The 13,408-nt window shown below is 35.2% G+C and overlaps 1 protein-coding gene and 1 long non-coding RNA gene across 2 annotated transcripts in view; one reads left to right on the top strand and one right to left on the bottom strand.

Moving 5' to 3' along the window:
- LOC126184962 (host cell factor 2) overlaps positions 1 to 13,133 on the top strand; it is a 284,341-nt gene extending 271,208 nt beyond the window's left edge. The window contains exon 17 of the mRNA XM_049927657.1: positions 10,710 to 13,133. Within this exon, the coding sequence (XP_049783614.1) occupies positions 10,710 to 10,726 (17 nt within the window). The 3' untranslated portion in view covers positions 10,727 to 13,133. The remainder of the gene's footprint in view (positions 1 to 10,709) is intronic.
- On the bottom strand, positions 677 to 3,133 carry LOC126184963 (uncharacterized). Its single transcript, XR_007536915.1, has 2 exons — positions 2,029 to 3,133; positions 677 to 1,937 (listed from the first exon to the last, which is right to left on the bottom strand). It is a non-coding gene; the product is annotated as an uncharacterized LOC126184963 (long non-coding RNA).
- Positions 13,134 to 13,408: the final 275 nt, after the last annotated feature.

The following is a 13,408-nucleotide window of genomic DNA, read 5'->3' as shown; positions in this document are numbered from 1 at the left end:
GTGCACTGTCGTGATTGTTTCTGATGCTGACAGTAGTATCTCATTGAAAGTCTGCTCCCCTGGTGTTCTTTGTATTAAATTCATACAATTTCTGCACATACACCAAGCAAGACAGCACAGTGATTATGACACTGGACTTTGACTTTTTAGCAGAGTGTGGGGATGGGGGATTCAAATACTTCTCTGGCCATCCAGATTAGGTTTTCCATGGTTTTCCTAAATTGCCTAAGGTAACAGAAGGTTTTTGCTAGAACTTTATCAATTTTTGACCAAGTCTGAGCTTGTGTTCCATACCTAATTACCTCTTTCATCAAAGGAATGTTAAATCCTTATATTCCTTCCAAAAGATCTAAGCATATTGAATGCCTTCATTGGCACAGTAATCTCAATGTCTCTTTTATTACACAGTCCTAAAAGTTCAGTGTTGGTGCTAAGATGCTAATATCAAGTTTAATTAGCTGCTTGAATCGGGTGTAATATTGTTTGTCATTATATCTTCCTGATACAGTTTTATAATTTGTCAAACCTGCATGTGGCACTTGTGTGATATGCAGTATAATTCAGATATTAAAGGCTTAGATCATATTTAACAAAGCGTAACTGACCTGTTTTGTAAAAGGTTCCGATATAGTCATGAAACCAAGTTTTTCATTTATTCTCTTCTTTTTAGGCCTCCAAAGACAGAGTATGTTCTGTGTACCTTATGACTGTAGGATGTTGTATGCTGAATAGACTGTAAGAAATGTTAAATGAGGATGTGAAGAACATGCAACATCTTAGTAAATTTGCTATTGCTGAGAATTGCCTCGCATTTGAGATGAAATGATCTCATTATTGTGGTGCAGGTTCTGTGCTTCTGGGACAGTGAAGTAAAGGAGACAAACAAAATTATTGTTGGTTGTATTGGAAAATTTAATTAAAGTCTGGAATCCAGTACTCATTGTGCTTGAATCTTGTCAGAAATAATTTAAATCAGATTCAGAAATGTGCCTGAAGCAGCTTCAGAACACTCTAGTCAGTGTTGGGAAACAATTGCTGCATGAAATGCTGCACACAGTATGTCCAAGTTATAATTTGGAGTTCAAGCAGCAAACAACAACAATATTTATGTCAGTGTAGAAAATAATTGCCCAGGAACTGCCTATGGAATATCATGAACAATAGAGGAAATAGATGGTCCATTTCTATTCTTCTAACTACTGTACATGGCAGTCTTCCAGTGTTTGTGTAATTGAATAGAGGTTTACAGCATCCACTTGAATCAATAGTAGAGTGTATGAGGTGTCTGTCCTAGTCTCTCTTTTCAACACAGTGATGAAGCTACTCTGGTTTTATCTTCAGTTCAAGTTAGGTGATGATAATCCTTATCAATAAAAATGAAGGTGTTAAATGACACTGGGGCATTGTAGACCAACCATTATAGTCCTTCACAAGCTATTAAGTGGGATGGGAATTAATTTTATTCCAGAAAAAAGTGGGGAAACTATGTTGTAGAACTAACAATGGTTTTGTTGTAGTAGTGGAGAGGCAAAGCATTAAGTGGACAAGGTAGATACGTGGGTGAGATGTGGCAAGCTTCAGAAAATACCAGACACCTCAGTGCAGTATATTGTGTAAACACCACATGTAAGCTCTCTTACTGAAGAATGCAAAGAAATGCAGAGATACAGTGGATACATAATCCTTATTGGTGTTCTACATACACATTCTGCATTTGGTAATCTAGTGTTTCTTCTGTCACCATTGACTGATTATGCCCATCAGACCAACAGTTGCCAGAGCATACATATTGCAAACCTGCAGTTTGAGTATGTAATTGTTCTGTAATGGTATCATAACAATAAAATAGTAATAAGAAAAAATTGTCCTGGCTGCTTTAAATGAAATCACTCAGCATGCCATTCAGCAGAGTAACAAGGATAAGAAATTGATGTCACCTTCAGGGTAATGGGACTTCATCGGCTGCTTTAAATGAAATCACTCAGCATGCCATTCAGCAGAGTAACAAGGATAAGAAATTGATGTCACCTTCAGGGTAATGGGACTTCATCATCATAGTTCCACACGGAACTTAAATTACATAAATAGCAATTAAGTAACGAAGTGCAATACTTTGAATATGACTGAAATTAGTAGTATGACTAAGTTTTACTACATCCAAGACTTCATTTGGCTTTGACGAGTAATACTTTAGAGAGAGTGTGGCTCTTGTTATAGTCTCAATTGTGAGGCAGGAGAGGGAACATTCTGTTTTTAGAAACATTGACAACTACAATGTTTAATAATGGCTGTTAAAGTATTGTTAAGCTCTTAAGATATGTGTAATAAGAAAAGAAGCAGTGCATCTTTCTAGTGTGTTAGTGCTAGCTAGTGGTCCAAATAAGATGGCTGCATGTGCAACAATGTTTAAATGATGTTGTTGTGTGTCTAAATTCTCCTCATCACAGCACAAAGACTTTAGATATATTTATTTAATATTTGGTCCCTTTGTTGGTGCATGTTCTATGTACATTTTTTGGTTACTGTGTAATTTTGTTAATATATTTATGATTGTGTTGTGGTGTCATTATACTCACTGACTCTTCAGAGTCAATTTGGGACTGAAACTGAAGTAGTATGCCGACACTGGGCCACAGATTTTAATGTATATGACAGAGAAGAACATATTTTAATGTATATGACTGCTTAAATATTAATTTAGCTTTTTTTATTTTTCTCATGTAAAAAAATCCCCCTCCCCTTTCCTTTCCCTTTGCCTTGGTGTGCTGCAATGGGACACTGAGAACTACATGTTCACTGCCATTTGTTGTTATTTTCATCAAACTATTGATACATTGCTTGAAAACAGCCCTGTAGCCATGTTCTTAAAGTCCAGCATTTTGTTTTTATTGATTATTATTGTCTGTACATGAGACACATTTTTTATTAAATATATTATATTTATAAACAAATGTTTTAATGTACAAAGTATATTGTGAGATTAAAGTAAAGGCATTGCTTATTTCTTAAAAAGTGGTATGGCTTATCAATGTTGCATTTTTGTTTAGATAAGAAGGAATAGTTTGTTTGATAGACACAGGATATGTTAACAGATTAGTGTTTTTGACTGTCACCAGTCAGAAGAAAATGTTAAGAGTATTATTACCAGTGAAAACAAATTTTTTTGTGTTCTTTTTTACAGAGTACCAGCACATCCATGTTTGTTACAATAATTTTTATGGTTTCCTACCCTGCCCCCCCCCCCTCCACACACACACACACACACACACACACACACACACACACACACACACACACACACGCATACACACAGAGAGAGAGAGAGAGAGAGAATCCAGCCTTATTGTCTCCTTAACATGTTGTCTGCCACAAGGATGCCAATGGGCACAACAAAGGTTACACTCAATGCCATGTGCCCACTGGTGGCACCACACTCCACTATGTTTAGTAAAATATATAATGCAGTAATGTGCATTGATTTGTATTTCTTGATTTAGTTGACTCTGGTGTGCAGGAAACTTGGATACTGTACATTGTTCAACATCTGGAAACTTTCTTTTCCCAACTTTACAGATCATGTAAACAGAGTGGAGTGTGTGGGGGCACACAGTGAGAGGAGTGAACCTCTGCTGTGAGTGCCAGCAGCCTTGTGGCAGTCAGTGTGTTAAATAATGATATATTGCACACAGATTACTGTTAACTCAAGATATTATTAATTAATTTGAAAGTGTTTTTACAACACTCTCCACAAACTAATATGCAAAAGATTTTTTTTTAGTACATGTACAGAATTTCCTCAGCACATCAAATCATATGTAAAGTGACATCAGATTTCCATTTGGCCATATCATTAAAATGAATGATAGTACTTTGTTACTGAGTCCTCACCTGACACTGAGGGAATACGGATGAAATTATTATTTAATGGAGAACAACAGAGAATTTCTGGCAGTTAGTAAGGTGTGAAACAATAAGTAGCCATCAGTAAAAACACTTCTGCAGTTTGAAATATTTTATTTGTATTTCAGTTATATTAGAACAAAAATGTGTAGGTACGGGAGTGTTCCCTGGCATATTCTGCATTTTAAAGAACTGAATACATAGCTTTGAATTAGCCATGCACTTATCAGTATACCTCAGGATCGTTACTGTGTACCAGGCCACACATGAGACTGTCAGAAGGTTATCTAAATTGTATGACAGTAGTAAGAACTGCACGTAGTTACTTGTGTGAAGATTGACATAAGAATCAACATCATGGAAGTCACATATATTTAGACCCAAAGTTGATAAGCAGGTTAAAGGCATTCTGATGGCTGTGCAGGGAATACCTATCCAAGGATCATTGTGTCAAGTCCAGGATCTCATAATTCAGTTTCACATTCCTTCACCATGAGACCCATTGTTTGGGCACATCTGTTTATATAACAGGATAAAAATAAAATGTTACTTTATGTTTAAGCTCTAGATACCTTACCGGTTGTAGATTGATATTGGCATAGCAGGTACTATAAGTGTCTGTCTAGTGATGTTAATCCTTTGATATTCATTGCATCACAAAATGTATACCATTACTGAGTGAGGTAGCACAGTGGTTAGCACACACGGCTTGCATTCAGGAGTATGATGGTTCAAACCCGCATCTGTCCATCCTGATTTAGGTTTTCTGTGATTTCCCTAAATCACTTGAGGCAAATGCCAGGATGGTTCCTTTGAATGGGCATGACCGACTTCCTTCCCTGTCCATCCCGAATCCGATGGGACTGATGACCTCGCTGTTTGGTCCCCTCCCCCAAATCAAGTAAGCACATATATAGCATTATAACTTTTAAGTTGCCTTTAAGATTGGAAATGCTATGATCAGTTCATATAGATACTGTATTTCATGTTTCCTTTCCATTGTTTATCAGTGACATGATTACCATTACCAAATTAGGTTTATACAAAGATGTCCTCAAGAGAGTTTGTTGAAATAAAGAATTGTAAGGGAAGGTGCCTAATCACTGTTATGGGGACTGTGTACTATACTAAACTTCGTTGGCATGGTGCTGTTCCTGTAGATGAAGCAGGTTGGTCAGCCATAAACATGCTTATATGTTGAATTTTAATTTCATGATTCCCTGTCTTAGATATTTAGATAGTGCTAGAACTCTGCAATGTGGATTTGCCCCACTTCCAAATTTGGTCAAAGAAACACAGCTTTCCTCACAATACATCAGGTGTGTTTTAAATATATCATTTCTCAAGATTTTGCAGATACATTTTTTGACAATGTATATACACAAATAAGAGTTCATAGATTGATAACAAAGTCCTGGGTGGACTGTAAATAATATAGTTGTAATGTATGTTGATCAGTCAATAGGCACATAAACAAGACTGTAAATGTTGCTGAACCTCTGGAACTAATGAACGGATGGACACTGCCCCCCCCCCCCCCCTCTCTCTCTCTCTCTCTCTCTCTCTCTCTCTCTCTCTCTCTCTCTCGCACGCGCGCACACACACACCCACACACACACACACACACACACACACACAAAACCACCACTACCTGTGGACTATATTATACTAGCACTGCAGCTCAATAAGCTCAATAGTGGCATATCAGTGGATGGGACGAGGGAAGAATGAGAATGTGTTAGGTAATGACCACTCAAAGATTCAACTATAACAATGAGTCATTAACTTCACTACTTCCATTACATATAATAGTCCTGTGTTATTTGGGTAGTCTGTTTACAATGGCTACAGTGACTAGGAACTTTTGCTACAAACAGATGGCAGTGAAATACTGATCATTTATATACTTTATAAAATGAAAGGGAAGTGCTCCATTTAATAAAGAAAATTATTTATTTTATTGAAGAATTAACCAGCTACTTAGACGGCCTGTTATTAAGAGCACCAACAATGAAATTCAATAAGCATTAGAAATTTAGAGACTTTCATCAAGCTGCAGATGATTGCATGTTTTCTGCATTTTACAATTGGACTTTAGAATATTGAAATTTTGTCCACTAAAAGACCCAGGGGAAACTGGAATCAATAGCCTGGTGGACAGTAAGTGTTCTGGGGTTGAAATGAAATATTGTTTGAGGATGGCATGGATGTCTTTTAACACAGCACTTACTTCATACCTGCATTCCTTTTTGACTAAGTACTGCAGATATTTAGTAGTAGTAGTAGTAGTAGTAGTAGTGAAAAATTCACCAGTTCACTTTGTTTATTTGTAACAGCCTCATATTTATTAGCATTGGAGACACATTGTATCACAACAGAATTTGTTACATTGCCATTTTATGTAGTGAACCAGTGCATTACCATGTTCTTGTATTGCTAAAGTCACTATTTTGTAAGTTTTCCCAGGTTGGCAATGGTAGGTACTTTTGGTATAAAACTGTGAAATTTCTGTAATCCATGTAGTAGACAGAAGCAAAGTGTCGCATAAATACTGTGTGCTGTGTGAATCACTATTTAGTCTGTTAAAATACTTCACTCACTGGTTTGTTAGAATTTAGTTAGTAACTTAAGTAATAGCTTTCAATCTGAGCAATGTACCGGATTTTAACAACAGATTTCGTTGCCTATTAGTTAAGACTGGATGCATTCCTCTACCACTCCAAATAAGGGAGCAGATGGCACATTAAATATCAGACTTCAGAGTCTTAACATGAAGCATTGCTGAGCTGTTTGCACTAGTGGATGGTATCGGAAACATGTCAGGTTCCTGTCAACAAAGCCGTGTGCTAAGATTCTCTAAAGTTCAGTGTACTTTTTGTTTAAGCCCAATTGTCACAATATCTGACACGTTTTTAGGAGAGCACCATAGCATCTGAAACAGGCTAGCAACAAAATGAAATTGTGTACACTTGCTACGATATTGGTTCATCTGTGCAGTGTTCGCTCATTCTTTGGTTGCTAGGTTACTGAATATGAGTGCTCACAGTATAATCTATGCGTTATGTGCATCAAAAACAGGTAGAACACAGGAAATCGTGTTTGAGGTTGAATACATGTTTGCATCTCAGGTATCCACCTTGTCCCCTCCTGTTGACTTAACTTTTTCATCTTTGTTTCACTACTTGTTTTGGTTGCACACTTTTACACAGACTCCTTTCCTTTTGCTGATTGTTGATCACTTTCATTTCCCACTGCCTTCCCTCCCCCCTGAAAACCAATCTGATAATTGGAGTATCAATAGTTCAGTAGATTTTTTAGAACTGTGTGCTTCCTTGCCTCTGTAGTGACAACTTTAAGGTAGTTTTAGCATATTGTTAACCTCTGCTGCAAAGATACATAAACAGCAATAATTCTTTATGTAATTATCTTGTATGTACTACCTGGAGGGAGTGTCTTCTTTATTCTCCATACTTGGTTGCTAGTTTCATCAGTCTTTCAAGCCCAGCTGTTCCAGCTTGTCTCCATAAAAAGTGAGGAATTTATAGAAAACATGTATAATTCATTAAATTATTGAGAGTGATGATAATTCATGGACTAAAATTTGCAATGAAATAAAGTTGTTTATTATAAAATGCAGTTGGGAATTTTAAAGTAAAGTCTCATAGAATGTAACAAGTTCAATTATAAATTCAGTTGTAAAAATAAAATTTGAAGCATACAGAAATAAAAATAAACATATTTAATCTGGTTTGTATCAGTGTGTGCAGTTAAGCTGAGAAATAGTACACAGAAGTTTCCATTTTTGTATTACTTATGAAACATTCTTATCATTAGTTTGCTGTACATACATACATACTGGGCACCAAAGACATAAGCTGTTTAAGTATTTTTTTTTGCTTATTACATGACTGTTTTAAAATAAGTAAATAAGTGACAACAAAAGACAAGCAAGATTGCCATTCATTCAAGGTTTTATTTCAATATTCTTGCACTGTATGCACCGAAAGAATGATTTGGTCATGAATTTGTTAATAGTGAGCTTTGTGTTTTGGCTGTAAAAAGAAATTAGGAAAGAGCCTGTAACCTACCCAAATTAAAGTAAAATACTTTTGGAATTACATTAAGTTGGTGTGTAATGCTGAAAGATACTATTTTGCAGCCTTTGTATTGTCTGGGGGCTGTCTCACTATACTGACCTAAGAGCCGAATTCTCTGCAGAACCGCTACAATACTTGATAGATACCAAAGGTGGTTTCATCATGATTTGGTTAGTATTTGAAAAGTTTTGTGTGTTAGTGTCCACTAGGGGACCATCCAGTATTTCTGTCCCCCTCTTGTTCAATAAACAAACCCCCCCCTTAAAACTGCCCTATTTGTATGTGGTCAGTACTGAGGCATCCTCAGGCCACCTGCTTTTAATGAACAAAGGAGTTACTAAACTACCTCTCAATTTTTTAAAATATATTGTGCACTTTATTTTTTCACTGGTTGTGTTTAATGTCTTTTTGTACATCTGAGCCATCACAAGCATATCTATTTCTTGCTATATGCTCGATAATTTGCACATGTGGAGGTAGGGGAGTGGGAGGATGGCCAGTTGCTACATAGGACTTTTCTCTGGGCTTTTAATGTCCCGTTTACTAGGACATGTTAACAAATGATGGAGTTCACTTGGCAACACAGATTTTATGGGAATAAATTATTTCCCGTGGTCACACAAATAACAGAAACCTTTGATGTTTGTGGTGTGTCTAAGTGAGATGACCAGCTGATCTGGCATTCAACATCTATAGTTGTAAGAAGAGTGCAAAAAAATTTGGAGAGGTCAACCATTGTTATCTGAATATAAGGGAATCTAATATTAGTGGAAGTAAATGTTAGAAGTAGCAGATGAGCATAGTTTTCCAGGCTTAACGACAATTTTTCTACACGTCTATTTCAAGTGGACAGGGTTGGTTTTTGTGGAACTATAGGTTCTTTTCTGCCAAATCCCAGTGACTTGAATAATGGTTTAAAAGGGTTCCCAATTACGAATATTTGAGATGTGTGTAACTCAGTTTCCAATGTGATATGAATGGCTGTTATTGGAACGTGCAGTACGTCCAATGTGTGGTTCGGAAATGTGGGATGAAATTGCTAATTTGTCACTCCTGAAACATTCATAATTTTTTTTAATTTTGTCGTATGATGTCATTAAATATACATTTTCAGGAATAGAAAAATGAAATACTGAAGTCATCGATACATTCCTATCCATTGCCCTGCATTCATATGGTTATGCAGCTATTTTTATGCTATTAAGAAGTGAAAATGCAAAATAAATTACGTGACTGGAATGCTTTGGATGACAGAATATGATATGTCTTAAATGGCAATACACATGAAATTGGCATGTTATTTGGAAAACAGGTTTCAGTACTGCTTAGGGATGATATATAGTTTACCAAGTTTCTGCAGGACGACTGCTTTATTAACTTTTTGTTTGTAAACAGTGAGTTGTATATTGGCTGTTACATCATTTTCAAATGATCGTTTTATATTTTACAATGTGCATCCTGGAATGCTCTGCTTGCTTTTGTATTGCCGCCTACATTCAGTCAATAGTTCTGAATACAAAAGTGAGAACAATGTGTAAATTTCTAATGATTTCCAACAGCACAAAGACTGAAAAATAATCTCAACAAAGCACTCCGTGATGCTATATTGTAAGATCTAAAATGATCACTTGAAAATGGCGTAATAGTCACAATGAAACTTGTGTATAAATAATGAGTTAGTATAGTCGTTGTGCAGCAGAATTTTGAAAAACAGTATACTACGTCTCCCACAGAAAGGAAACTTGTGGACTGCCTAAATTATATCAATCTCTGGCTAAAAAACATAAGTTTTGTGTAATTTGAAAACTAGATACAATAATGTTATGGAGAATGGTTGAGATACATTAGTTTAATATACATATTTAACTTCCCTAAGTCAAGGATACTGTTCCAGTGGGACAGTGGTACATATTAAACTGTACTACCATCAGGAAATTCCATTCATGGAGTGCGATTTTATTTTTCTCATTGGCTATTCTATATTGTAGCATCCTTCATAGATTAGAAAATAGTCTTCATTGTTATGCAGAGTGACATGTGATTGAAATAAATCATTTGAGATCTGCCCTTTATTGAAAGTATTTATAACATTATAGTGTCTTACATTATATTAATTTTTTTAGAAAAGTTTAACGATGGATGCAACTCTCACAACAATAAAGAGTGTGTGTGTGTGTGTGTGTGTGTGTGTGTGTGTGTGTGTGTGTGTGCGCGCGCGCGCATTTTAACTGAAGGTAAGAGTGCGTACTTGTCAATTGCTGGAACAGTAATGAAGGAAGTAGAACTCTCAGATGTCATATGTACTAGGATAGAAAAAGTGATACAGAATTTTGACAATTTTGATGCATATAAAAGATGAAGTTACTGCTAGCTCATTTTCTAACAATTTCTGTCTTGTTTTTTACTGCACTTTCATAATATTATGACGTAGGATTGTGAAGTTCTTTCCATCGCCATCACCAATTCTTACATACTTTCTATATGTTTCTCAATTTATTAACTGTTTGTGTGCTGCTGTGGGACTTGCTCATTGTCCTTGTTCCAGTAATAGATACTATTTCATTGCATGTGGTAGCCATCAATTTATATTTTCAACTAACTTTATTAACTGTCACAAACTAATTAATACTTGGAAAGTAAATTCTGACCATAAACCTAATGTAACCCCTCTCCCCACATTGATACATGAAATTAAGTCTTTGTTGTCAACAGTTTCAGGCAAGAAATAATGCGATGACTTACTCAGCATGCTGACGTCCCTTCACTTGTATAAGCTGTTCAGTGACTATTGGAATTGGCAGTATGACTGCCACTTAATGTGAATGCAGGGCTGATTGGTACACACATTATAAATTTTCTATACACAATTTGTTCATGTCTAACTCAACAGTGTTACCGTACCTTCTTGTTTTTTCAAAAATAGGTGTGTAAAAAGCACCACTGTTCATCTGTTTTATATTAAGAGCTGCAGAAATTTCAATTTACAGTTTTATTTAATATGGTGAAAGTTTCGTAAGAGTTATTGTACTTTACAGTAAAGCTAAATATTTTTCAATAAATCCTGTTTATCATCCACACTGGGAGTCAAAAACTGCCAGACACACCAGAATATACACTCATGTCTCTACCTGTTTGGAAACAGCACTCCCTGCTGTGATCCTAGGTGTTAAAGTACCTGTGGAAGATGAAGATCTGTTTTTGAGTTCTTGTCTGGCACACTGTTATATATAGATGGTCCATTTCATTGTAGAGTAATTTTTTTCATGAAACAGACAAAAATAGCAATTCATTTTCTCCCAGTGGTACCATTGTATCGACATGAGAATATGGAAAAGTAGGAGAGAGGTAAACTGGCTGGCAGAAGCTTTAAAATGTTCTATTAGAAATTCATGTGAAAGTGATTAATACAGGTCTGTTGCTGGTCAGCATATGTCCCACTTCCTTTTGAAAGATCCAGTCTGAAATTTACAATTTGCTGAAAAGTACCTATCATTTGTTCAGACTTCAAATAGATCTCATTTTGTGAGTGGGACCAATATCATGAAAGGTGAGTGGCTTCCCTAAATCACTTGAGTTGAATGCTGGGATGTTTCATTCACATAGATCATGACCAATTTCATTTGCAAACCAAATGCATAATCAAGTAATACTCTGTTTCTAATAAACTTTCATGTCAACTTATTGCCAAGGAATTTAACTACCATCACATATTACAAAAATTCAGCTTCTGTCCAGTTGGTTGGTCGTAAATGGGTTACAATAAAAGCTATAACTATATTAGTTTGTATCAGAGTGCTTCTGTAGCCACTTTGCTTTCAGAACCTTGGAGTGATGCAAATCATAATTACATTAAAAAATGTTCAGAGAAGGGATTTATATAATTTTGAGGAGACGTGCTATAGCAATTAAAGCTTAGTTGAAATGGAAATTTTAGAAGACTTTTAAAACATTATGTCATTAATTTTGATTTAATGGTTGTTAAGAACATATGAAAACGGTGTATGTTGCACCAATTGAAAAAAATACAATTTTCCATCTTTACAATAAGAAAATAATTCTGTTTCATCATTTATGTACCTCAAGTAATCATGATAAACGTAATGTGCACATGTAAATATAACTTAGGCATGGAAACACATTAATTTGTTGGAAAAAGTAATGTGAAGTTCAACCTGATGGGTTCATATGTTTGTTTCTATTTGTGAGTGTATATATGCTTTTCAAGTGAAAATCAGAATTACATCTGCTGTGAAAGAAATGTATATCAATTAATGTGACTGCAAGGCACAGCCTTCTTTCTGTTTGTCCATAGTGTGCGTCTGAAGACATGAAATATGTTTGCACAAAAATACAATGTTTACCAAGCATTCCTGTACATGTGGCATAATTTTCGCTTGCATCATAAATCATTGTAGATTTTTGATGGTTTATATTCCTGTGCCCCTTTCTCTGGTGTTATTGAGTGTGCAACTTTTTCACTTTCTGCTGCTGAATTTTGAGTAAGATTTTGACACTGATTGTTAGAATAAACCAATTTTTCTTAAAAATTTCCCGATATTGTATGTGCTTACTGTGTCCTAATAAATAAACATTCATAAATTTTTTGTTTAGCGAATGTTACGTATCATTCGTTGTATTGCATATCTGTTCAATTTTTATTTGTTCAGAGATGTAAAACAGAGAATTGAATCTAATTTGTGTAAATAGTAGTCCAGTGGGAAACTATACTGCCTCATTGATATATACCGAATTTGTGTATGTTTTTGAATTGAAAATAGTAGTAATTTAAGATCTTACCTAATGCCTCTGTGGAAGTGATCATAACTTGAACATTTAACTATGAATGAAGCATTCATATTTTTAAAGCCTAGAGCTAGTCTTGGTTAAATCTTGTACAGTACATATGGCTGCTTTCATATCAAATCAACATTTACTGAAATGTTTAAATTTTCTGTATTTTGTTTTGATAAATGTGGTACATAATTTCATAGAATTTTCCCTCCTGTAAATTAATTTTAATTTTATATATGTTTTATTCACATTAGTTATTTGTGAAAGTGATGAATGTTACTAATGTAGAACCAATGCAGTTCCCAAGCTGTTGAATAGAATGAATAAATGGTATTTTGTAATGTGTTTTGGACAAAAACTCTACACATTACAACCCAATCCCAATAAAACTTACACCCTGTAACATCGGTAGATATGACGTCGACAGGCTCAACACGTATAAACATGGGCTTAGCACTTATAGCACTCAGGTTGACTGTGAGATATCATGTAATGGAATTGGAGTTAGCAATTGTTCTCATTACACTTAATATAATTTTTTATCAGTTTGACATTTTAACATGTTAGCTATTGAATCTTGATTATTATCAGAGACAACAAAAGTGTCAAATCCAACACAA

Source organism: Schistocerca cancellata, chromosome 4 (genome assembly GCF_023864275.1).
Source record: "Schistocerca cancellata isolate TAMUIC-IGC-003103 chromosome 4, iqSchCanc2.1, whole genome shotgun sequence".
NCBI classification, from domain to species: domain Eukaryota; kingdom Metazoa; phylum Arthropoda; class Insecta; order Orthoptera; family Acrididae; genus Schistocerca; species Schistocerca cancellata.
Note: the sequence above shows the minus strand (reverse complement) of the source record. Positions and strands in the feature narration are given on the sequence as shown.